Source organism: Microcaecilia unicolor, chromosome 8 (genome assembly GCF_901765095.1).
Source record: "Microcaecilia unicolor chromosome 8, aMicUni1.1, whole genome shotgun sequence".
Taxonomy (NCBI): Eukaryota; Metazoa; Chordata; class Amphibia; order Gymnophiona; family Siphonopidae; genus Microcaecilia; species Microcaecilia unicolor.
The window spans coordinates 207,348,719-207,375,897 of NC_044038.1; the positions used below are offsets into that span (position 1 = coordinate 207,348,719).

The following is a 27,179-nucleotide window of genomic DNA, read 5'->3' on the forward strand; positions in this document are numbered from 1 at the left end:
CACAGCGCTGAACAACTGACACAGAGAGACAGTCCCTGCTCAAAAGAGCTTACAGTCTAAAAAATGTCTATGCATGTCTGTGCATGTCCACTTATGCCATATCTACAGCAGGTGAGCCTAAATGTGGCAATAACATATTCTATAAGTTATGTGCATAAATATCGGTCATGCCCAGGCTCTCTCCATGCTCTGTCTTCAGACAGCCCAAAACACCGCAGCTAGACTCATTTTTGGAAAATTAAAATACGAAAGTGCTAAACCCCTAAGAGAGAAGCTCCATTGGCTCCCAGTTAAGGAACATTCTGTGTTCAAAGTTTGCACTCTGGTTCATAAAATCATTCATGGAAATGCTCCGGCATACATGTCAGACCTTATTGATTTACCATCCAGGAACGCTAAAAGATCAGCATGCACATTCTTGGGACTTCACTTCCCTAGCAGCAAAGGTCTAAAGTACAAACTAATACATGCGTCTTGTTTTTCTTACATTGGCACTCAGCTGTGGAATACATTACCACTGGATCTGAAAAATATTCACGACCTTATCAACTTTCAAAAATCTTTAAAGACTTTCCTTTTTAACATGATTTACCATAATAATCAATAATAAGAATTCCAACACATCACTAATCCTATATAATAAAACCCACCTCCAACATTCTGAAGCTGGCAGCGTGGACAAAAAGCTTGAATCATTCGTGCTACTGCCTCCTGTATCCAACTCCTGATGACGTCTCGCAATACCAGATGCGTCACCAACGACTGTGCCCAATCACAGCACAGCAGCGACGTCTCCACCAACGTATTAAAAAAAAACCACAACAGCAAATGGCGCAAAAAAAAACTTCATGTTCACACGAAGAAAGAAAACGGGAATTGCACTGATAGCTGCACGGCACTGGCAACTAGAAAACCGGCAGCCGCTTCACACCTCGAAGATACTGACAGGTGAACGGCGGAGGACAACGGCAGGCAACAACAGTGGGAGCCGCTTCAGCCTAGAGGAGCTGCCAAAAAAGAAGACGCACTGACAGATGCAGGGCAGCGGCAACAAAGGAAATGACCAGCTGCTTCAGCCCTAGACAGCACTGAGAGGTGAACGGTCGCGGACAACGCAGGAGGCTGGGATGGGGACAGAGAAAGGAAAAAAAAAAAGCAGATTCGTTTTTCACACACACACTGTGCCTCTCTCTCTCTCTCTCTCTCTCTCACACACACACACACACACACACAGCATGTGGCAAAAAAAAGGTAAACCACAGAAAGCAACATCACACACACTGGGATGGCTGGAGGCTGGGATGGGGATAAGTACATAAGTAATGCCACACTGGGAAAAGACCAAGGGTCCATTGAGCCCAGCATCCTATCCATGACAGCGGGCAATCCAGGCCAAGGGCACCTGGCAAGCTTCCAGGAGCAAGGAAAGAACTAGGGAGCTACAAGGAAAAAGATGATGCACTGATGATGAGGAGAAACCTGATGGGAAAAAGGGAGAATTGATGTGGAAGGGACTGCCCACACTCTGACTGACTCACATACACACACACACACACACACACACCACGTGGCCAAAACAGGTAAACCACAAAAAGCAAAATCACAAACACTCTTTCTGGAGGCTGGGATGAGGACAGAGGAAGGAAAGAATGGAAAACCAGATTGCGGATTGGGGGAACAGCAATGATTGATTAGGAGGACGGAGATGGGAACTTGGACATTGGGAGAAAAGGGTGAGCAGGTAGTGAGCTAATGGCAGACAGGATGGGAAGCTATTTGGAAATGGATGATGCACTGAGGATGAGGAAACTAAAAAAAAAATATGAATAAAAGAGTAACACAAACTGCTTTGTAAATTCTTTACACTACATCCTAAAAACACAATAACAAAACAACCAACAATACAACAAAACAAAAAATAACAAATGAAATTGCACATAAAAAAAACAAAAACAAATGTTCATTACAAACACAATTATAATAAAAACCACTTTCAACACAATCATTGCAAAAAACAAATACCTTGCTAGCGCCCGTTTCATTAGTCTCAGAAACGGGCTTTTTTACTAGTTACTTAATAATCTGTATGCTTTATTGAATTGATTATATCCATTATGTTACACTTGTTCTTTATGTAACCAATTGTTTATCTACTCTTGATTGGCGCTTGTCATGATGTATTATTGTAAGCCACATTGAGTCTGCAAATAGGTGGAAAAATGTGGGATACAAATGCAACAAACAAATAAATAAATACATTTTGGACTTGATTCACACTTAGGTCTGTATTCAGATAGCTGCTGATAACATTAATGAGATACATTCAGTGACACACTCACCGGGTATAAAGTTATCAGGCTGATTTTACATCAGCTATTTATTGAATCAGATTTATCTAGTAATTTTAGCCAGTCTGTAGTGAATATTTCTAAGGCAGAATATTGGTGTTTACTCACAAATATGTGTACATCTATACATGTATGCCATATTCACATTTACATGTGAATTACTATTTTAATCTCCAGTCTGGAAAATTTTCAAGTTTTGGCTGTGAAGATGCGACCTCTCTGCTGCTCTTGAAGAGCAGAGTTATGGGGAATATGATTGACCTGAAGGTCCATGAATACATTTATCCTTTCAGTGTCTCCTGTTATAGATTGTCTCTTGGGGTCAAGAACTTGCTATCAAAGCGATCTGAACTTGTGGCATGACTTCTTGAAAAATTACTTAGAAAGCTTGATGAAGGAAGCAACTCTTATAAGAACACTAGTAAGAAATGCCCGTTTCGGGAAAAAATGAAACGGGCGCTAGCAGGGTAATCCCCCCCCACCGTCCTCCCTCCCGAGTTCCAGAACCCCCTCCGTGCCTCCCTTCCGAGTTCCACACCTCTCCTCTCCCTCCCTCCGTCCCTGAGTGACGTGGTTGCGAGTTTGCAAAGTTCGGTGCGCTCTCCCAGCAGCTGTCAGAGAATGTGTGGAAGTCGTCCGTTGTGTCTTTGCCGCCCCGCCCTCTGCGTCATCGCATGTTGACGCGAGGGTGTAGGTATACTGACTGCAGGCCCGCCCCGCCCTCAACGTCATCGCGTTTTGACGCGAGGGTGGAGCTACAGTGACTGCAGCCTGCAGGCCAAACCGGATATCTCGGGCGCCTCAAGTTTCCGGCTTGAGGCTTCAATGGAACGTTGGAGGTGCCTTTTATATATATAGATAAGAGTAGCCACAGTGGGTTAAACCAGTGGTCTGTCTAGCCCAGTATCCTGTTTCCAACAGTGGCCAAACCAGGTCACAAGTTCTTGGCAGAAAACCAAATAGTAGCACCATTAACCCTAAATAGTAGCAATCTTTCCACTGGATAATTTTAATACATTTGTGACCTTGAAAGCAAGTCACAAATGTATTAAGATTGTCCAGTGGAAAGGTATTCCCTTACATTCACTGGCAACTACATTACTTCATTCAAAAGAGAGAGGACAAGCCAAGTGTATTCCTCAAATGTGGGGAAAGTTTAAAGCAATTGAAACCATTGTCTGTATTAGAGATGTGAACCCACCTTCCAGCTGTATCTTTTGACATTGTCTTCTAGGGCTGATGGCTTCTAGTCTTCATTCCAGTAAGTCTGGACCCAGATGTGATGGAAGGCTAATTTTTGACTAATGTGTGTTCTAGTGTTTGCTGGTACCAGGAGGCTGGTTCTAGAAGATTCATATCCATTTGACAGGCAGTCCTGAATACACAGAAACAGAAGTGTGATCTTTTAAAACTGGATCTCTGTAAACTAGAACATATTTCAAAAGACGGCTTGTTCAGTAATAATTCTCACTAAGCATGAATTTAAAATAGTTAATGTAATTCAGCATACCCCCCAAAATGTTTCTGCTCAGATAATTCAACAATTTAATCTGAACCTCCATATATCTGACATACTGGAATGAACTGGAGTGGAGGAGTGGCCTAGTGGTTAGGGTGGTGGACTTTGGTCCTGGGGAACTGAGGAACTGAATTTGATTCCCACTTCAGGCACAGGCAGCTCCTTGTGACTCTGGGCAAGTCACTTAACCCTCCATTGCCCCATGTAAGCCACATTGAGCCTGCCAAGAGTGGGAAAGCACAGGGTACAAATGAAACAAAAATAACTGGCTAGGAGGTTATATCATTCCTTACCCCCTTTTTCCCCCCCCCAGAAACTGCGGAGCCAAATTTTCTCTCAGCTCTGTCCACCATTGTGGACTTGATTCACACTTAGTTCCGTATTCAAATAGCTGCTGATAACATTAATGAGATACGTTCGGTGACACACTCACCCGGGTATCTGGATAAAGTTATCAGGATGATTTTATATCAGCTATTTTATCAGATCAGATTTACCTAGTAATTTTAGCCAGTCTAGGGTGAAAATCTGCCCAGAGCAGCTAAAGTTTAATCATGTCCAGGGAATGTCCCTAGTGTCACCTCTTATCTAGGTACATCTTAAGTCAGCAACAATATGCCTCGAAAAAAAATGTAGCTAGTGATTGGGGGAGAGTAGGGGGAAGGAGGGAAGGCTGTTTAAACTGTAGAGGTGTCAAGCTAGCTCCAACAGTTAGCCAGACAATGCTTTGAATATTGATGCTTAAGTTTTTTTATCCATAGACACACAATGGGAGGAAAGCCTCAGTGAGACTTTTTGTGTATGGGTAAAGCTGAAAAATATTTCTGTTTGTTCAGATGCCTGCAGAGTTCAGTGTGACCCAACTTGCATCAAGCTGTTTCTTTCATATCTTGAAAGTGTTGAGTGTCACGATGGAACAATGCGGAAATAAGAGTCCAGAAATATGTTGTAGGTGAGACCTGCTGTATACCACCTTGGGTGAATCTCTTCATAAAGGCTGTTAATAACTCTCGCTAAGTAAATAAATAAATAAATAAATAAATAAATAAATAAATAAATAAAATACATATTGGACTAGCAATATGTTGTGGCAAGCTTTTAAAAATTCATCCTCTCTTCATCAGGTTAGTAAAGAGAAAATACAGTTAGACTGGGTTTAAATAGACCTAGGTAAGTCTGATCTGTTTAAACTCTGTGTAACTGCAGTCACGGCTGCCGAGAGACTGAACTGGGCCTGGGGTAGGGCTGCCGCCACCGGGCCCAGGACAGGGCTGCTGCCTCCCCCCCCCCCCCCCCCCCCCACAATCATCATCCGCTGCTGCCCCCATGATCACTGCTGCTACCCCTATCGCTGCCACCCTCCATCGCTGCCACAACAGGAAATACCTTGGCTGGCGGGGATCCCGAGGCCCCGCCAGCAGAAGACGTCTTCCTCCAGTGCTGGCTGGCTGCCCCTGCGGCTGCTTTTCCTTTCAGGGCATGCTCAGTTTCAAAACCGAGCATACGCACCTGAGAGGAAAAGCATCTGCTCAGCAGAACAGGGCTGGAGGAAGCTCCAGGTCCTCCCTAGCCTCCATGAGGGGGCCCGGCACCGGAGTTGTCTCTCTCCTGCTCCTGTTGGGACGCGATCACTCGGGTCCCATTAGGAGCAGGAAAAAGAGAGAGAGAGAGAGAGAGAGACACTGGCACCAGCCCCCCCTTGGAGGTCCAGTCCTGGGGAATTTTGCCCCCATGCCACCCCTCTCGGCAGCCCTGACTGCATTATTTCTTCTTTGCTCTGAGGATAATTTTCAAAAGCTTGTCACAAGTATATTGTTAGTCTAATAAAAAGCTCTCACCTACAACTTTTTCCATTCCATTCCAATACATAGCTGGCATTTTTCAAGCTACATTTAGACCCAGTTTAAGATCCAGTGCACTGGAGAAATGTTTCCGTGTATATTCTTAGCTTGCCTATCTTAAACATGTTTGATGACTTGTATTTCCACATATCCAAGTGGACTAACAAGACAACAACAATTCCTTGTTTGAACAAAATACATTTGGCTTTCGAATGTCACTGAACTAGCTTTGGCATGAAGAAAGACATTCTGTGATATATTGATAGGATTTCCCTGTGATGCATCAGGATTATTTTGATTCTTTCCCAACAGACTACCTTTGGGAGAAGATCCTTTGCCACTTTGGAATCCTAAGGTAAGGTGCAGATTGGATGATGCTAATGAAAATGGAAGTGAGTTTTCTATTTCATTTCTGATCCAAACATTTTCATGGAATAGGGAAGGGAAAGGGAAGACTTGATATATTGCCTTTCTGAGGTTTTTGCAACTACTTTCAAAGCGGTTTACATATATTCAGGTACTTATTTTGTACCAGGGGCAATGGAGGGTTAAGTGACTTGCCCAGAGTCACAAGGAGCTGCAGTGGGAATCGAACTCAGTTCCCCAAGATCAAAGTCCACTGCATTAACCACTAGGCTACTCCTCCACAACCATTCATTAAAGGATAGTGGGGCCACGATAGGGTATTGGTAGCCTTTAGGAGTAGCCTAATGGTAATGGTTAGTGCAGTGGGCTTTGATCCTAGCAACCTGGGTTGAGTCCCAGCGCATGCTCCTTGTGACCTGGGGCAAATCACTTAACTCTCCATTACCTCAGCTACAAAAAAACTTAGATTGTGAGCACTGAAGGCACAGAGATGCTGTGTATATCTAGTAGTGCTATAGAAATGATTAGTAGTAGTACATAGTAAAGCTGACAAAAAGCTACTTAATACTCTTGCATTTAGTGTGGGTACCCTTGTAGGCAAACATATCTGATCTTTCTTGTTCAGGAAAGGATTTTTCACACGTAAAGGCCTTTTATAAAGTTATTTTAGAGGTTGTAAGGCTAAAAGTACACTCAGTGACAAGAAGACATGTACTTTTACATGATACATGTATAAGCATGTTCTGGGGTGGAGCCTGGGTGGAATCAATGTTTAAGCACATACCATGCATGCCAACATTTACACCTCTCTGGACATAATGAAGGCTTTTGCTGAATATTAGGGTGCTCACCACCTACTGGCACCCACAGAACTGGTTCCTATGCCCCTATTCCATATCACTAGCTTCACTGTGGTGTGCACTGTTCTTTTGCTTCCTTCCGACTGCTCAGACATGTTCTGTGGGGAAAAGAGCTTCATTCTAACCTGATACGTTTGTATATAACACTCCTCGTGTTATGTAGGCTTCTAGGGCTGCTTTAAGGATCTCTGGGTAAACGTTTTTGTGGATGGGCCCCATTTTATTTTTTCCATATTGACTGCCACTTTCTCTTTCCTCTTTCCCACACCCAGGGCCACCAAGAGGGGGGGGGGGGGGGCAGGGGAGCAAAATTCCCCGGGCCCAGGCCTCCAAGGGGAGCCTGGCGTCGCAGTCCCCTCCACCTGCTCCCCGCTGTCCACCACCGGGCTGGGCCCCCCTGAATTCAGATCATAGCGCCTCACCTCAACCTCGCTCCGTGTGAAAGAAGCGCAGCAGCGGCAGTCTGCAGATCACCTCCCTTCGGGCCTTCCCTCCCTGTGTCCCGCCCTCGTCTGACGTAACTTGCGCAAGGGCAGGACACAGGGAGGGAATACCCGAAGGGAGGCGATCTGCAGACTGCCGCTGCTGCGCTTCTTTCACACAGAGCGAGGTCGAAGTCAGGCGCTATGATTTGAATTCAGGGGGGCCCGGCCCGTGGTGGACATAGGGGGGCGGCGACGATGACGACCTCGGGGGCGGCGGTGGTGGCGGCGGGGCCCTGGGGGTGGCCTTGCCTCAGGCTAGGCCCTGCCCACACCCAAGGCTGGCCTCTTCCAACCTCTAATGAGTTCTGCTACCTTCATGCTCCATCCCACACCCACTTGTTAATGTGACGCTTTCAGCCTGCTGCTGCAACATTTTTCTCTTCTGTGCTGGACGAGAGACGGGCAGCTGCAGGCTGATGCCTCCTTTCAGCACATGAGGCCTCCTCCTTCCAGCCTGTATGAGCTCATGCAAACATAGTTTTAAGACTCTTCACAAAAAAAAACCACCAAAAGAAGAAGATGTGGGGACTATTGAATAATATACATAGATATGTCCCAAACATCAATATGGAGCACAGGTCATAAATAAGTAGTAGTTTGATATCTGGAGACCATCAGATCTAACTGCCTCACACAACCATCAGAACATACAATTGTTCTATCGCAATGAGCGAAATGGTGTGGTGCAAATCCTCATCGGCTCCTCTCATTATTCATCAACTATTCATTACATTCTTGTATTTCTTATATTTCTTTTTTGTAAACCACATATATCTCATGAAAAAACTAGTGTTTTCAAAGACACTTATCTTAAACGATAGCAGCTCAAGGATATCAAAGATATCAAAGATATCAGGGAACCCCCGCCTTTGAAACACTAGTTTTTTCATGAGATATATGTGGTTTACAAAAAAGAAATATAAGAAATACAAGAATGTAATGAATAGTTGATGAATAATGAGAGGAGCCGATGAGGATTTGCACCACACCATTTCGCTCATTGCGATAGAACAATTGTATGTTCTGATGGTTGTGTGAGGCAGTTAGATCTGATGGTCTCCAGATATCAAACTACTACTTATTTATGACCTGTGCTCCATATTGATGTTTGGGACATATCTATGTATATATAACATAGTTTTAAGGGCATTTAGTTTGCCCTCCCCCCCACCCAAGTAGGCCCAGGTCAGTGGCACCTTCTGCCCACAGGTAAATGTGGCCCTGCAGTTCCTTGTAGGGGGTCTTTTACAAAGGGGTGCTAGCATTTTTAGCACGTGCTAATGATTAACTTTTCCTAAACACTAGAGACACACATAGGAATATATGGGCATCTCTAGCGTTTAGCGCACTGTTATTTTTAGTGCGTGCTAAAAACGCTAGTGTGCCTTTGTAGAAGGACCCCCCCCCCAAATGCACAGTCTGATTAGTGCTTCTCAACCCAGTCCTCATGGCAAACTTAGCCAGTCAGGTTTTTAGGATATCCAGAAAGAATATGCATGAGAGAGATGTTTATACAGAGGAAGCAATTCTATCTTATGTATATTCATTGTGGATATCCTGAAAACCGGACTGGCTAGACTCTATATATCATGCCTAAAAACTAGGCACCCAAAAAAATATGCCTAGGCATATTCTATAAAGTACGCTGAAACTTAGGCATACTTTATAGAATATGACTAAATTTCTGCTCAGTTTATAGAATACACTGAGTGCCCATCTGCATGACTAAATTTAGTCGTGGACAATTATGCCAAGTAAAACTTGGTGTAAATGTCAATTCCTAAATTAGGCACAGACTGGGTGTAACATAGTAACATACTAACATAGTAAGTGATGGCAGAAAAAGACCTGTACGGTCCATCCAGTCTGCCCAACAAGATAAACTCATATGTGCTACTTTATATGGATACCTGATCTTGATTTGTATCTGCCATTTTCAGGGCATAGACCGTAGAAATCTGCCCAGATCTATAACAATGCGCATAGATTTTAGAAACACCCATGACCTGCCCGTTCCACACCCATGGCCACACCCCTTTTTAACATGTGACTTACAATTTACGTGCATCACGTTACAGAATATGCTTAGATAGTTGTACATGTAAATTCTAATTATTGCCAATTAGGGTCAATAATTGCTTGTTAGTTGGCAATTATTGGCACTTATTGGCTTGTTAACTAATTAAGTTGTGCATGTAAATCCAGAATACACCCAGATCTGCATATCCAACTTGTCACACTATATAGAATCTGGGTCCCATAGATACCTATGTGCTTTTTAATATAAGCTAATACTTGGCCTTCACACATACACAACCTGTTATAAAATTACCCTCTACACTCTACAGCTCCTCAGTACCTCTCCACTCTCATCTACCCCTACATTCCTCCCCGGGAACTCCGTTCACTGGGTAAATCTCTCTTATCTGCACCCTTCTCCTCCACCGCTAACTCCAGACTCTGTTCCTTTTATCTTGCTGCACCATATGCCTGGAATAGACTTCCTGAGCCGGTACGTCAAGCTCCATCTCTGGCCGTCTTCAAATCTAAGCTAAAAGCCCACCTTTTTGATGCTGCTTTTAACTCCTAACCCTTATTCACTTGTTCAGAACAGTGGCGTAGCTACGTGGGGCCTGGGGGGACCTCGGCTGGTGGGGGGGGGGTTGGGGTCCCCCGCCAGCAAAGATAGGCGGGTTGACGGCGGGAGGGGGGGGTCGAGCGGGTTGGCAAGGGGGGTCGTCGGCAATGGGAGGTGGGGTTGGCGGCGCCGGGGGGAGGGCTAAAATGTGCCCCCTCACCTCAGGCTCTGGACCCCCCTCCCGCCGAAGTCTGGCTACGCCCCTGGTTCAGAACCCTTATTTTATCATCCTCACTTTAATATTCCCTTATCTCTTGTTTGTCCTGTTTGTCAGTCCTAATTAGATTGTAAGCTCTGTCGAGCAGGGACTGCCTCTTCACGATCAAATGTACAGCGCTGTGTATGTCTAGTAGCGCTATAGAAATGATAAGTAGTAGTAGTAGTAAAAGTCTGAAGTTGAAAAATGTTTGTTTTGTATGTTGTAGGTCTCTTTTGTGTTTGTAAAAATCCAACCAGTAATTGATACTTTCTGGTGACTGTGAAGATTTGAAACCTGTGATCCCAAAAGGAGACAATCTTTCCTAAAATAAAGCTTCCATATTTTTCCTTTCTCCCCCTACCCCCTTTGATCCGATGAAGAGAGAATAGCTCTTAACAGCTAGCCTAGTGGCATTCAGTAATAGATTTTGAGGATTACAAACAGGTCAGGTTTTCTGGATACCTGAAATAAATATGCATGAGGTGGATTTACATGCATACTGCTTCCATTATATGAAATCTCTGTAATTCATCTTCATTGGAGAAAACTTGACCTTTTTGTGGCCTTCCAGGACTGGAAGTGAATACCACGGAGCTAGTCACACATTTGTTTTGTTGACCTCCGTCTCTTTAATCACTTAGAAACTGACCTATTCTCCGTTGCATTCCCTTTCTACAGACTGAGTCAGGTTGACCCTGGAAACATTATCCGTCTCTTGGTTCCAGACGTAGGAATGTTTTTCACAGCCATCTTTATTCGCCGGCTCTGTAAAAGGATGGTAAAGTTGAGCGTGCCGCAAATGGTGCTTTATTCTAAGGACCATGAGGATGGGGATGAAGAGGTAGGTGCAGCTGGGAAGGATGCATGCATGAGACGAGAGGGGAGGGGACCAGTTATTATAAAGGTGGCTTGTGCTTATTTTATATACTTATTTATAAACTGCTAAAACTGAATAAAAGACATTGACCTTCGGTGCTGGGACCTGCTTACCTATGATCCAAGTCCCCCCACCCACCCACCCTCCTAGTCACAATTCCCTAAGAACTTGCAGACGAATAACAGTGACATACACCAAGCTGCAGCTTCATTTATTAACAGGGCTTTTTTTGAGGGGGTACTTTGGGGTACTGAGTACCGGCACCTTTTCCATTGTCTGCTAAAATTGACCCATGGGCCCCAAGTTTTAATGAAAGAGCTCAGGCTCTACACACCAATTCTGCCTTGTCATAGATTCTGTGACTGGTTGCAGGGGGCCTGGCTATTGTGGGGTGAGTCCCCTCAGCGATCACCCCACCCCTGAAGGGTGGCCTAGCATTTGAGTACCAGCACCTTTTTTGCTAGAAACAATGCACTGTTTATTAATAACTTTGTCATAACTTATTTTATTTATTTATTTTATTTATCAATGTATTGATACCCCACATTATCCCCACAAACATGCAGGCTCAATGTGGCTTACAAAACCAGAGAGAGAGAGAGAGAGAGAGAGAGATCTCTGGGTGATATCAGATACAAATTAGAATTGAAGAGCAAATGTGCAAGAAAGAAAAGACACTTTACATAGAACATTACAAAAGAATGGGTCCAACCAGAATCCACGTTTGCATGCATGTAGGAGTTATAGTCCTACATAGGTCCTGTAGAAAATGTTTTTGCAAACAGATGCGTTTTTAGTGCCTTGCAAAAGAGAAGGTAGTCACTCAGACTGGTTATGGCTCTGGGAAGTGCATTCCAGTTGTGCACACTGATGAAGGGAAAGCTTGACGCTTGAACAGAGTCATGCTTACATCCTTTCCAGCTTGCGTAATGCAAGGTGAGATATAATTGAGATGTTGGGTCAGCATTTCTGGCAGGCAAGTCTGGCAACAAAAGCCAGTTTAGTAACCTGAGCTTTGAAACTGAATTATTACATAACCCCCCAGCCACTTGCCTTGGCATTCCTCCCCCCCACCCCGCTTTAGATAGCTGGGGCTTAAGGCACAGGCATGGACCTCCATGCCCATTTTTCCAGGTCACTTGACCCACTTTGAGAACCTGATCTTGAACCATACTTATTGTAAGGGCTCATCTCCCATGAGCCAAAAGCCCCGTAGCTTCAGTGTCCACCCGCTGTGGTGACTGATAACCTCCAGCTACAGTCCTAGAATGGAGACTGGAAAAAAACCTAGAACAAAATGAAATATCAAACCAAGAGGGAGGATGAAAGGGAAAGTCACCTCCAAGGAGCCAGAAAGGCCCTGCGCCTCGGAGGGGGCTATCTCAAGTATCTATTCTGCCGTCCTGCCCCTCCTATACTGCCTAGCCAATTCAGCCAGCAGAATCCCTGACTGGCAGCAATTTTGAATAAAAACCTGCCAATCGGGCTCTTGTAACACTAAACCCCTCTCTCACCATCTCCAGGTTCAACGCATATAGGGGTCCTTTTACTAAGCCGCGGGGAAAAGGGCCCTGCGGTAGAGGTGGAGGCTCTTTTTCCAGCATGCCAGGGCTCTTTTTACTGCAGTGAGTAAAAAGTCTCCCCAAAATGGCCACGTGGTAAGATAACTCTTAACACATGGCCATGTGGAGGGGAGCACTTGACCGCTAACCACTGAGGTGGCAGTAAAGGCTCATGCGGTAACCCGGCTGTAACGGGGCAGCATGTGGTGATGCCCAATTACCACTGGGTTAGCACCGCACTAAGGCAAAAAAATTTTTCCAGAGTGCCGGAAATGGCGCACACTCCAGCCAGAACTACCGCTGGTGGCCACATTGGGCAGGCGGTGGTCCCATTTTAGCATGAGGTTACCGCCACTTTGTAAAGACCTCCATAGTTTGATTCTGAGCGGACTGTGACTAGCAGAGAGTTCCATTCAGCGATGGGCGTGAAAAGAGAACAAAGAGTTAACCTGACGTTTGCAACTTATGCTTTTAACAGCAGGGTATTTCAATAATATGCTGTTTTAAATTCTGGTAGAATTGTAATAACAATGAGAGAAGAATTGAATCAGTGGTTCAGATTAATTCTCATAAAGCACTTGATAAACTAAGCTGTTTTGGAAATGATTTGAGCTCGGACATTTAGCCAGTGTAGTTATGGGCTATCAACATTTTTCTAAAACATTTCATCAGCAGTGTACCAAGGGTGGGGTGGTGGGGGCAGTCTGCCCCAGGTGCAGACAGCTAGAGGGGTGCGCGGAGCAGGTGTGCCACTGTCGGCTCTGCTGGTTCCCTGCCCCCTCTGACCTTACTTCATGTTCTGGGGCAGGGGACTAGCAGATGCTCTGCGCACCCCCGTGCTGGGAAGAAAGGTCAGGTGATGCGCTTTAGAGGGGTTGTGTGGCGCACCTTGGGGGGGGGGGTGATGTGCTGGAGGGGCGCAGCAGTAGCGACCCGCCCCAGGTGGCGAACAAGCTAGGAACGGCACTGCATTTAATATCTGCTTGAGCATGCACCTTCTGATAAACTCCCTGCCTGAGCTCAGCTACCGAAAATGCACTAACAGGGTTTGGCTTGCTTAGCTACTCGTAATGGTGGAGCCTCAAGCGACTGAGCATCCTGTGTCTGCAGTGAACCAGTTGGAACTTGTTTGTTTGATGGAGAAGCTTCAAAACAAAGCCGAGATGTTCTGGATCTCAAAAGACATAATGAGATTTTCATTTCATTTATTAATACTTATATTCCACATTATCCAAATAAATTTCGGTTCTGTGGGCCCTGCTCACTAAGCCGTGCTAGAGGTGCATTAGTGTTTTTAGCGCACACTAAGCATTAGTGTGTGCTAACTGTGCATAGGGTTACCATATGTCCGGATTTACCCAGACATGTCCTCTTTTTGAGGACATGTCCGGGAAACTGGGCGGGTTTTGCCAATCTGCCTGTTTGTCCGGATTTCTGGATAAACAGGCAGGCTAGTGGGCGGGCCGTAAGGATGGCCCACCCGCCAGCCTGCCCGTTTGTCCAGAAATCCGGACAAATGGGCAGATTGCTAACCTCCCCTCCCCTTACTTACTACTGCCCTGGTGGTCTAGTGACCTCTTCTGCCTGGCTCTTTCCTGCCCAGAGCACTGCTCTGCATGCATCCTTCCTGTTCGTGATCTCGGCGCCGATTCAAAATGGCCGCCGAGAGTTGAAGTGACCTCGTGAGACTTCAACTCTCGGCGGCCATTTTGAATCGGTGCCAAGATCACGAACAGGAAGGATGCATGCAGGGCAGCGCTCCAGGCAGGAAAGAGGGGACTCTTTCCTGCCCCGAAGAGGTCACTAGACCACTAGGGCAGTAGTAAGGTAAGGGGAGGGGGGTGACGGGGAGGGGGAGTGACGGGTTGTGTGACAGGAGGTAGGGGAAAATGTGAAAGGGCAGAGCAAGGGTGTGAAAGGAGGCGGGGTGGGGTGTGAAAGGGGGATGGGTGTGAAAGGGGCAGGGCATGTGTCCTCCTGTTATAGAATACGCCGAGTGCTGCTCCGTTGGACTAAATTTAGTTGTGGTCAAATCTGCCAAATAAAACCTGGTGTAAATCCTGACGTGTAACTTAGGTGCAGAGCAGGTGTATTCTATAACAACACACACAGAATTTAGAAATGCCCACAAAGAACCAACTCCCATAACCACACCCACTTTCCAACTATGTGACTTAAAATTTACGTGCACCAAGTTACAGAATAGGCTTAGCGAGTTGTGCATGTAAATATTAATTACTGGCAATTAGTGCTGATAATTGCTTATTAGCATCCAATTAACAGCACTGACTACCTAGTTAATCAATTAAGTTATGCGGATTGTTATAGAATAAGCTTCAGTTTAAGCACGGAAAATAAGGCGCCATGTATAGAATCCCGGGGATTATGCTGATAACAAGAGGGGTTTTAGGCAGCATAATGAAAATATCTGATCTCAATTAGATGACTGCAACATTCAGTGGCATAGCAAGGGCGGGGCGGTGGGGGCGGTCCAGCCCGGGTGCACGCTGCTGGAGAGGTGCAGAGAGCAGCCGCGTGCCTTTCGGCCTCGGTGGTTCCCTGCTCCCTCTGCCCCGGAACAGGTTACTTCCTGTTCTGGGGCAGAGGGAGCCAGCGGAGCCGACAGCCGTGTGGCTGCTCCCAGCAGGTATGAATGCACCCGGGGGGTGGGGGTGATGATGCGCCGGGGGGTGTCATTGCGCTGGGGTGTGTGTGTGTGTGTGTCATGCTGCACCCTGGGGGGAGGGGGGTGCGCAGTGGCAATCTGCCCCGGGTGGCAGCCGACCTAGGAACGCCACTGGCAACATTACATACTAAGGGGCCCTTTCACAAAGCTGCGGTGCGCACAAGCGTGTGCTTACTGGAGCAAAAATGGCATACTGTGGGGTGTGCTGAGGCTTCTATGGTAATTTTGACATGTGCGTGCGTTATCCACACACTAAAAAATATTTTTTAAATTTTTTGGCACAGGGGGTGTGTCTGTGCGTAGAGAGTGGGCATGCTCTGCGCTAATTGATTAGCGCTGCTACATTGCTACACACTAACCAATTAGCACAGGTTTAGGGTGTGAGTCCATACCGCCTACAAAATTGGTGGCAGCAAGGGCTCATGCGTTAATGGCCACGTGCTAATGTGATCATTAGCATGTGGCCATTATTGAAAAATTCTGAAAATTGGCCATTTTACCCCAGTGGTACAAATGGTTTTAGCATACAGGAAGGACCTGCATAAGGGGTGTGCTAAGGCCATTTTTTTTACCGCTGTTTGGTAAAAGGGCCCTTTAGGTTACTCAAAGCATTTACTAAGGGGTCCTTTTAAAAAGCCATAATAAAAAGTGGCCTACGAAAGTGTGGGTGCGTGTTTGATATGATAGATACCATAGAAGTCTACAAGATAATGAGCGGAGTAGAGCGGACAGATGTGAAGCGTTTGTTTACACTTTCAAACAATAATAGAACCAGGGGACACAAGATGAAGCTAGAATATGGTAGATTTAAAACAAATAGGAGAAAGTTTTTCTTAACTTAGCGTGTAGTTGGACTTTGGAATTCGTTGCCGGAGAATGTAGTGGCAGCAGCTGGCCTTATGGAGTTTAAGGGGGGTTTGGACAGATTCCTGAAGGAAAAGTCCATTGAACATTATTTTTAAAAATGGGGGGGGGGGGGGGGGGTTGCCGGGTTCTTGAAGCCTGGATTGGCCGCTGTCGGAGACAGGATGTTGGGCTTGATGGACCCTTGGTCTTTTCCCAGTATGGCGGTGCTTATGTGCTTTTTATCGCAGCTGGAAAAAAGGCATTTTTTAATGGGGCAGTAAATGGCCGTGCGCTAGAATGAATGGTAGTTCTTGGCTATCTACTGCCGGAGCCCTTACTGCAAGCCTTTGATCACGCGGTAAGGGCTCACGTGCTACTCAAGCGGTAATCATGCAGTGCGTGCCAAAGTGGGCGCGCTTCCGATTACCACCGGGAATGCCCCCCCCACACACAATAGAAAATAGAAAACTATTTTCTTCCATGGGAACCAGAGAGCACCAACTTTGGAATAACTGCTGGGTGCCCATGCTACCCCAGCGGTAGTGCCGATTTTGGCGTGCACCACCCGTACGTACGTTAGCACTACCGCTGCTTTGTAAAAGGGCCCCTAAAGAAATTACAAATTGTCCAGAACACAGCAGTTCAGATAATCCGTTCAGCTCACAGTTTCGATAGGGCTTCAGCTTTGGTATATTCAGCTTCATTGGTTATCAATGAATGCAAAATCATTTTTAAAGCATGTATGAAGATATTCAAAATCTTGTATGGTAAGTTTCCAGCTTATATATCATGATTTTGATACCAGATAATTCTAGGTCCACATTATGAGGTCAAAGGTTTTTACATTTTCCAACACCAAAAACAAAAAATCACAAATATCATTTTGCTTAATTTATTCATATCAAGCACAATGGCGATCCTAGGTCGGCTGCCACCTGGGGTGGAACGCCGCTGCGCAACCCCCCCCCCCCGGGTGCAGCGGTGTCCGTCCCCCAGGGTGCAGCACGACACTCCCCCCCCGGCGCATCAAGCCCCCCGGCACATTGACATCCCCCTCCCCGGCAATCAAGCCCCCCCAGGGGTGCATTCTTGGCTGCTGGAGGGTGCAGAGAGCAGCCGCGCGCCTGTCGGCTCCACTGGCTCCCTCTCCCTCTGTTCCGGGGCAGAGGGAACAGGGAACCAGCAGAGCCGACAAGCGCGTGGCTGCTCTCTGCACCCTCTAGCAGCATGCACCCAGGGCGGACCGCCCCCACCGCCCCACCCTTCCTACGCCACTGATCAAGCATCTACTATTTGGAATCCTGTACCAATTCAGATTAGATTACGGAAAAATTACTTTCTACTTAGAAAGGCAGAATTTTTTCCCCCCCAAAATATTTATTGTCTTCTTTATCTGTTTATAGAGCACTTTGGTGTCCTTTCACCAAGCCGTGCTAAAAAGTGTCCGGTTGCCACTGGGTAAGCACCGGCGCTACAAAAATAGAAATATTTATGTAGCACCAGAAATGGTGCACGCTGGGGTGGGAGCTACCGCCGGGCTCCTGCGGTAGTCCGGTGGTAGTTCTGGAATGATGAGTGATAAGCCCACGACTGCCGCTTTGTAAAAGGGCCTCTGAGTTTTTTGTGTTTAGGCAGGACTAGTGATACACGTGAAAGAAATGTTTTCACAACTTACCAAGAAACACGAGACATAAATTACCATTCTGAGTCAGACCAAAACTCCATCCACCCCAGTACCCTGTTTCCAACAGTGGTTAATCCAAGTCACAAGTATCTGGCAGAAACCCCAAAGTAGCAAGATTCCATTCTGCTCACTTCTAGGAATAAACAGTGGCTTTCCCCAGGTTTACCTTAGTAATGGTTTATGGATTTTACCTCCAGGAATTTGTCCAAACCTTTTTTAAACACAGCTACATTAACTGTTTTTATCACTTCCTCTGGCAATGAGTTGCAGAGCTTAACTATTATTATTATTATTAACTATTAACTATTATTTTATTGACTTTTTAATAAATGTATACAATTTAGCACTGTGCAGACTAAAGAAACACAATTAGGAAAGAAAAGAAAGAGGATTTTGTACACCAAATTTAAGGATAATAATAATAAAAACATTACCTGATATATTTAGACCCCAAAAAGTCAGGAAGAGGGGAGATTACAGTTAGGATTTCAAAAATCAAAGAGAAAAAAATAGGTAAAGCTAATAATGAATTCTCCCATTTGTTTTGAAAGTATTACTATGTAACTTCATGGTGTGTCGCCTAAAGTTTGAATTTTCAAAAAGTAAACAATCGATTTGCATTTACCCATTCTACTCCACTCCACTCACCTCTATCATATCTTCCCTCGGCTGTCTCTTCTCACTGAAGCAACCATTCTTCTATCAAAATTTCTTTATTGCTACTTTGCAAAATGGTCATCCATTGGCTTAACAAGATGTCCAGTGTCTATAGCTTATTAGGTTTGGCTTCCCGCTCCTCACTTTATAAATCTATCAGGGGACAGTCACTAGGACCAGCTTAGACTGTCCTGTATCACATAGAATCTATTGACAATCCTTTTTGAGTTTGATCTAAGTTGGCCCAGAAAATAGCACAAACTTTGGAGAAAGTTAACAATGAATTTTTTTTCATAGTTGATGTAGTATCATGCAAACATCTAATGATGTTTACAATAAAGTTTTTAAACAGTATTAAGAACGGAGCTATATAAACACTGAAAAGTTATGGGGACATAAGCATCATCTTACTGGAACAGGTCAAAGGTCCATCAAGCCCAGGGTCCTGTTTCCCAAAATGGCCAATCTAGGTCACAGGTACCTGGCAAGATACCAAAAAAGTATAATAGATTTCAAGTTGTTTATCCCAGGAATAAGCAGTGGATTTTTCCAAGTCCACCTTAGTAATGGTTTATGGATTTTTCTTTTAGGAACTTGTCCAAACCTTTTTAAAATTCTGCTATACTAACTCTGGCAATGAAGAGAGATTTTCTCTGATCTGATTAGTTTTAAATGTACTACTTAGTAGCTTCATTGCATGCCTTCTAGTAACATAGTAGATGACAGCAGATAAAGACCTGTTTGGTCCATCTAATCTGCCCAACAAGATAAACTCATAAGGTATAATGTGATACTACATACATATACTTGATCTTGATTTGTCCTTGCCATTTTTGAGACACAGACTATAGAAGTCTGCCTGGCACTGGCCTTGTTCTCCAGTTTTGAAGCTGAATCTGTCCAGCGATCATCAAAGCACAGACCGTAGAAGTCTGCCCAGCTCTGGCTTTGCTTCCCAATTACTGGTGTTGCCGTCTAACTACTGCTAAGCTTGTTTGGCTCCTTGCCTTCCATACAGGATTCCTTTGTGTTTATCCCACACATTTTTGAATTCCGTTACCATTTTCATCTCCACCACCTCCCACAAGAGGGCATTTCAGGTATCTACCACCTTCTCTGTGAAAAGTACTTCCTGATATTATTCCTGAGTTGGCTCCCTGCAACTTCAACTCATGTCCTCTAGTTCTCTGGAAAAGGTTTGTTTGTAAATTAATACCTTTGAAATATGTGAATGTCTGTATCATATCACCCCTGTCTTTTATTTCCTTCAGGGTCCTCAAATCTCTGCTCAAACATCTTGCGATGCAAACCCCATACCATTTTCATCACTTTTCTCTGAACCGCTTCAAGTATTTTTATGTCCTTAGCAAGATACAACCTTCAAAACTGAACACAATACTCTAAGTGAGGCTTCATTAATGACTTGTATAGGGGCATCAACTCCTCCTTTCTTCTGCTGGTTATATCCCTCTCTATGCAGCCTAGCATCCTTCTGGCAATGGCCATCACCTTATCACATTGTTTCCCCACCTAGAAATCTTCGGACACCATCACCCCAAGGTCCCTTTCCTGAGCTGTGCTTACCAATCTCTCTCCTCTGATCTGGTACATCTCCTTTGGATTTCTGCACCCCAGTATCCTTGGACTTTTGAAGAGAGTAAACAAGCAATTCACTTCTACCCATTCCACTCCACTCAGTATTTTATAGACCTCTATCATATCTCCCCTCAGCTGTCTCTTCTCCAAGCTGAAGATTCCTAACCTCGTTAGCTTTTTCTCATAGGGAAGTCATCTTATTCCCTTTATCATTTTAGTTACTCTTTTGAAACAAGAGGACAGTCCATGGAACCAACACCCAGTAGACTGAAAACAATTCACAGCAATATTTTTCCTGCATTACATAACTTAACAGTGGAATCTGTTGCCGAAGGATGTAGTCAAGGCAACTACTGTAGCTGGATTCAGAAGAGGTTTGGACAAGTTCTTGGAGAAAAGTCCATAAACCATTATTAAAGTGTACTTGGGAAAATTCACTGCTTATTCCTGGGATAAGCAACATGGAATCTATTTTATGCTTTTAGGATCCTGCTATGTACTAGTATCACCTTTGGATCACTTTTGGAAACAAGATACTGGGCTCGTCTGTCCCAGTATGGTGATGACTATGTTCTTATGTACCTTATTTAATCATTCCACCCTGTTCATGGTTTTATAAATTTCTATCAAATCCCTTTTCAGTTGTTTCTTCAAGGCTGTTTAACCTCTCTTCATATGGAAGATGTTTCATCCCCTTTATAATTTATTATTAGTCAGATAAATTTCAGAAAGCCATCCCGTATTCCTTGAAATGATCTATAAGAAATTTGATCTACTTTTTTGGATTCGCTGGCCACTGTCAGAGAGAGGATGTTGGGCTCGATGGACTTTGATCTGACTCAGCATGATTGATCTTATGTAGGACTTATCATCATGAGCTCTATTACTGGTAAACCAGGATAAAACCTTCATCTGGTCCAGCACTTCTTGCTTTTGGGGATGACTGATAGCTGCCGAATCTACCATATTACAGCTTCCACTGAATCAGGACTTGTGAGGTGCAGTAATATTTAGGCACAGCGCAGGACAGCAGTGCCTTCAGACCTAGTGGAGGACATTTTCTCTGTGCAGACTTCACACTTCTAATGCATGTTTCTCTGGCTGTAATAGTCATGGTTAGTGTAGAAGACAAGGAAAAGCCATTGGAGGGCACAGATTGTAGGAAAAGATGGAAAATGAAAGAGAAAGAGCAGGTTAGGACAAGGATTCACAGCTTCCTCTACTAAATCCAAATAAAGGGACAACTTGACCAAAGAGTGAATGAGTAAGTGTTTCAGAGAATATGAGTCACTTACTTGAATAATATTTGAACAGGAATCCGAAACAGAGTCAGAAGAGAGTGAGGAGGAAACGGAGTGCTCTACCGATGATGAAGTCTTGGGAAGAGAGACAAGTGACAAAAAGCCAAAGCTGATTCTTAAAATCGCAAGCTTCATAGCAGGCTTGAAGGTCATTTTTGAAGCCCTCTTCACGACCGCGGGGAAGGTTGTGGCAACGATTCTTATGGGCCTGTCAGGTATTGCACAATTGCTTCTGAAGCTATTCACTTTGTCAAGCAATGCACAAATAAGAAACTGAAGCTTTCTTGGTTATTCTCTCCCCTCCCCCCCAGGTATAACCTTGCCTTCAGTGACCTCCTCCATCTATTTTTTCACATTCTTGGGATTGTGCTCCTGGTGGGCTTGCCGGCGCAGTGTCAGCCTGCTTGTCTTCAGCAGCCTGTGCGTGATGACTTCGATTTTCAGCGCATGTCATCTGACTGGCATTTATCTCTATCAGCTGCCTTATTTTCAGGACCTGGTCCCTCCTGATGACATTTATGCCAGGTAAGGAATAGCGATAATGATACCACTTCAATAATTCAGAAAATGTTCCCAATGTGAACTAACCAAATGTTGCTTCACAGCTCAGTGTAATGTCATCTCCTTCTGTCTCATGTCACTGGCCTCACAATAATTCAACATGTTGTAGACCAGTGATTTTTAGGGTATCCCTAATGAATATGCATGAGAGAGATTTGCATAATGGAGGTGACATGCATGCAGATCTGGTTCATGCATATACATTAGGAATATTCTGAAAACCCAACTAGCTGGTGGTTCTCCAGGACAGGTTTGAGAACCATTGTCGTTGATGATGGCAGAAAAAGATCTATTGGTCTTTCCAGTCTGTCAAGCTTATTCTTGTCCACACTGCCATATATTTCCAAAAAGTTGTATAATTCCACCCTGTATTACTCTTACTTACTGGGCTAGAGATTCTCTTGCCCACAAATTGCTACCAGAGCCAGTGATACTCTGAAGCATTAACTCTTGTTCCTAACAGGCTGTGATACACTGAATATTATTAAATTTTACCTCCCCCCCCCACCTTACATTTGTGCTAACCTGAAAGGTCGATATACTTCAAGACATTTCTGCAGAGAGGAGATGAGGAGCGGGGGGAGGGGCTGGGCGAGAGGAGAGGGAGGTAAAGGATAGAAAGCGAAATGAAAAGCATACAGAGGTAGAGAAAAACAGATTTTGTTGTATTTAACTTGAATCATAAATGCAGAGCAAATTACAAATATCTTTGGTCTCTGAAAAAAATAATCATAATGTTCTTTGAAATCTTAAAAATATTGTTGATTACTTTCTATAGCAATAATTTTCATGCTTCATTTTTCACTGGCATTGATTTCAGAGCAGCAAGTGTGACATAATATGGTTTATGGTTTATTCAAATTTGTTGAATCGCCTTTTTTTACCAGATAATTCAAGGCGATGTACAATAAAATCAAACTGAGGAAAGAAACTCCAGTATATTTATAGGAAAGCATACCAATGATAAAAGAAATAATCATACATCCTGGCAATGGAAAGAAGATTAAACAGAAATCCCTATTTGTCTATTTCCTGGAATTAGTTATAGTCTACCAGTTTATTCTGGGGGGGGGGGGGGGGGGGGCATTGCCTTCAAAATCTGCACCTTGGTTCACAAAATTATCTATGGTGAAACCCCTGGAGACATGACAGACTTGATTGACTTACCAACTAGAAACACATCAGAATCAACACGAACATATCTAAATCTGCACTACCCAAGCTGCAAAGGCCTCAAATACAAATCAACTTACGCATCCAGCTTTTCCTACATAAGCACACAACTGTGGAACACACTACCAAAAGCCTTGAAAATGACGCACGACCACCTAAACTTCCGGAAATCACTAAAAACTAATCTATTCAAAAAGGCATACCCTGCCGATCCAACCTAAATGCCTGATCTCTGCAACACAGCAAAACTAAAGCACGTAATGGACATAACTCAACTCTTCCGCTGTACGATTCCCTAATTGTGGTTGTGCCACATGATCTTTATCCTACCACAACATCACTTTGTATTTGTTCTCACCGGAGCCGGCAAACGCCTCTCCGGTACTATGTAAGCCGCATTGAGCCTACAATATGTGGGAAAATGTGGGATATAAATGTAACAAACAAACAAATAAATAAAGATGTGATGTTGGCAGTGGGGAACCAAATCTATATCAATTCCCAAAAATAAATCTCTGGATCACTTCGATAACTCTACTCTAATACCAGAGAATATTACATAAGGACCCCAATAAGTGAGAAGATAAACCAAATACAGTTCTGGGTGATACGCTAAGATAATACTTTATTTAATAAACTAGAGAAGTTCTCAGAGTTACAAATTCACCCAAAACGAGACTCACACTGATGCGTGAGATCTCTAAGGGTGAACAAATTTCTCAATCATAGATCTTCTCAAGGGTGTCTATACTTCCACTAATAAAGGAAAACATTTTTTGTTGTAAAGAACACCCTTCTTCCAATTACATCCCATCAAATATACTTTAATAGTCACAAATCTCAGAACTGTATGTTGTTGATCCTATCACTTATTCCCCTAAACCTCCAACACATCCTAAATGAAAGATGTGCTCTAAAAATTCTATAGTACTTCAACAATTTTAAATCTCTCACATCTCTATACTATCTGAAGTATATCTAATCAATCAAAAGAGAAGCAAAAAAACTTAGCATTTATGTAGTTCAAAAACGATCCTCCGTGGAATGATCCTTGATGATCTATGGAAAGGTCCTTTATGATCTTCTGTCACCAAATATAAGTGCAATATAAAATAAAGGCCAGCAATCACCTAATTAATCCACACTGTTGTCCATTGCTGGCTCAAACGGCTATAATCCATTAATCATAGTCCCAAGGGAAAAAAATTCTTTAATGAATGTCGTTTATCAGCTCAAACTGAGCTTCACCACCTCTCTGTTCTCTTGGACTACCTCCACGGAGATTTCCTCGTAATAAATACTTTTACTCCATTCTGAAATTCGCTCTCCTCCCAACTGGTACAGGACACATCATAACGAGTCCGACACTGCAGGGTTTCGACAATCTTCTTCAGGAACTCTGTTAGACGATGACGTTTTCAAAAATGTGGAAAAATGCCTCTCCGCCAAAAGAATTTCTACTACTCCACTGTTGGCAGTGGGGGGCAGGGGACCAATTCAGGATTAGCACTGACAACATTTGGGGAGCACCACCTCCCTATGCCCACCCCAAACTACACCTGTGACTGAAACCAAGCCTCGAACTCTGCATTCATTAAAGAGGCAATAACAGAATGGTAGCAAGATACAAACAGTATCCCATTTTAATTTAATTTTAATTTAATTTAATTGTTGGCATTTATAATCCACTTAACCTTTAAGTTCAAGGTGGAGTACAGACTGGTTTAAAATGACATTGTACAATGGAACATTTCAACATCCATACATATGAACAAATGTGTGCACATTCAAATAAGATAAAAGCAATCCAAAAAGGCAAATGCAATGAAAAGGGGATTAACAATCAATAATCATGTTTATATAAGAACATAGGGGCTCTTTTACTAAGTTGCGTAAGTGTCTACGTGCGCCCAATGCACACTAAAATGGAGTTACTGCCTGAGTACTGCGTGGCTGTTGTGGTAATTTCTGATACGCTCGTCTGAAAAATATTTTTTATTTTTGGGTGCACGTAACGGACGCACGACAAGTGGCATTTGGCGCGCATAGGTCATTACCTCCCGGTTACCGCATGAATCTTTACCGCTAGGTCAATGGCTGGTGGTAAGGTCTCAGACCCAAAATAGATGTGCGGCAATTTTCATTTTGCCGCACGCCCATTTTCGGCAAAATTTGTTTAAAAAAGCCTTTTTTACAGGCACGCTAAAAAAATGGATCTGCGCTTGCTCAAAACCCGTGCCTACACTACCGCAAGCCATTTTTCAGCACGCCTTTGTAAAAGAACCCCTTAAACATTTAAGTATCATCCATGATCTTGGGTTAGAGAGTGTAATGTTAACTGTATTGCTTTTCCTTGGGACCAATGAGAGTCGTCTCTTATTTTATCTACCCTATGGTTTCCTCATCTTGGTCTCTTTTCTCTGTCATTGGAAGTACTGTTGAGTCACCTGGCTGGGATTCATTGGCATCCCATAGAGTCGTATTTTCAAAGCACTTAGACTTACAAAGTTACATGTCTAAGTCCGATGTTGGATGTTTTGCACAAATGTCCAAAGTCTAAATAGGAAAGGAGGTCATTTTCTATCTTTTTTTTTTTTCAAAAATACTGTTTAAAGCAAGGTTTTGTGCGGACGTTTTGTTTTTTTGGTCCATTTAAAAAATATATATGAATAAGTGCAAAACAGAGATTCATGCCATTGAGAAGTAGGAGGATATAGACTGGTCTCCCAGACATCCCAGGAGAGCAATGGGGCACCCTAAATGGCACTTCTGTGCACTTCATAAAAATGCGTCCAGATGTACATCTCACCTTTGCTCCCTTATCTTGTCCCCTGAGCTGTCCAAAACCCACCCAAGCCACACTGTCCCCTACTATACACCACAATAGACCTTGTGGGTGAAGGGGGTACCCATATGTGAGTACAGTAGGGTTTTGGTGACTTTGGAAGAGGTCACAGTTTCCACCACAAGTGTGACAGGTAGAGGGAGATAGAGACCCGAGTCTCCTACTCTTTAGTGCACTACACTGACCACTACACTACTCCTGGGACCTGCATGCTGCTCTAATGGACCTGACTTTAACATCTGAGGCTGTCATACCGGCTGGTAAGTCATATTTTTATTCACATTTTTGGGAGGTGGGGTCAGTGACCACTGGGGGGGGGGGGGGGGTACTGGGGGGTCATCTGGTCATTTAGAGCACTTTTTTGTGCCTTATTCGTTCTGAAAACAGATCTCAACCAAAATGTCTTAGACTTAGTCCTGTTTTGTTCCATTATGGCAGTAAAATGTCCAAGTGTTAGGCACACCCTAATCCCGCCTTCACAATGACCCAGACACAATCCCTTAAGATTTAGATGCACTGCAGATGAATTGCATAGATAAACGTTTGCAAAATAGGTTTTGAAAATACCAATTTAGATGTTTTTAGAAGAAAACTTCCAAATGGTGTTGTATGACACTTGTTGGACGTTTTTTCTCTTTTGAAAATGAGTTCCATAGTAACTGTGGAACTTTGTAAGCCTAAGTGCTTTGAAAATGAGCCCCATAGTGTCTTTGAAAAAGGCATGTTTTCAAAAGTAGATGGAAGTTCATGTACTCTGATGTTAATCTGATCTTTATCAGTAGTGAGTTCCACTGCCCCTTTACTCAACAGCATTGAACTAAATGTCCTTTTGAGACGACATTCTTGTTTTTTATGGGGGTACTAGTCTGCTATCAGTTAAGGATCAAAGAGATCTTCTGGGTTGATAAATTCTTACAAATGTTTGTAAGTATTCTGGGGCCATCCCATAAAAGCATTTGAAGATCATGGTAAGGAGTTTGAACTCCACTCTGGCCTTAACGGGAGAGCCAGTGCAATTTAAGCATGAATGGGGTGGCATGTTTAAGGAGGGAGGTTAGACCAGTCCTGGATTTCTGACAATCACGGCACCTGCGTAATTATTTATTCCAAATGGTAGGAGAAGGGACTGGAAATA

The 27,179-nt window shown here is 43.8% G+C and overlaps 1 protein-coding gene across 1 annotated transcript in view; it reads left to right on the forward strand.

Annotated features, from left to right (window-relative positions):
- The first annotated feature begins 5,986 nt into the window (after positions 1–5,986).
- The window catches only part of LOC115476883 (piezo-type mechanosensitive ion channel component 2-like), a 157,690-nt gene continuing 136,497 nt past the window's right edge, over positions 5,987–27,179 (forward strand). Inside the window, exons 1-4 of the mRNA XM_030213456.1 lie at positions 5,987–6,063; positions 10,935–11,097; positions 21,479–21,680; positions 21,777–21,990. Of these exons, the coding sequence (XP_030069316.1) occupies positions 5,987–6,063; positions 10,935–11,097; positions 21,479–21,680; positions 21,777–21,990 (656 nt within the window). The remainder of the gene's footprint in view (positions 6,064–10,934; positions 11,098–21,478; positions 21,681–21,776; positions 21,991–27,179) is intronic.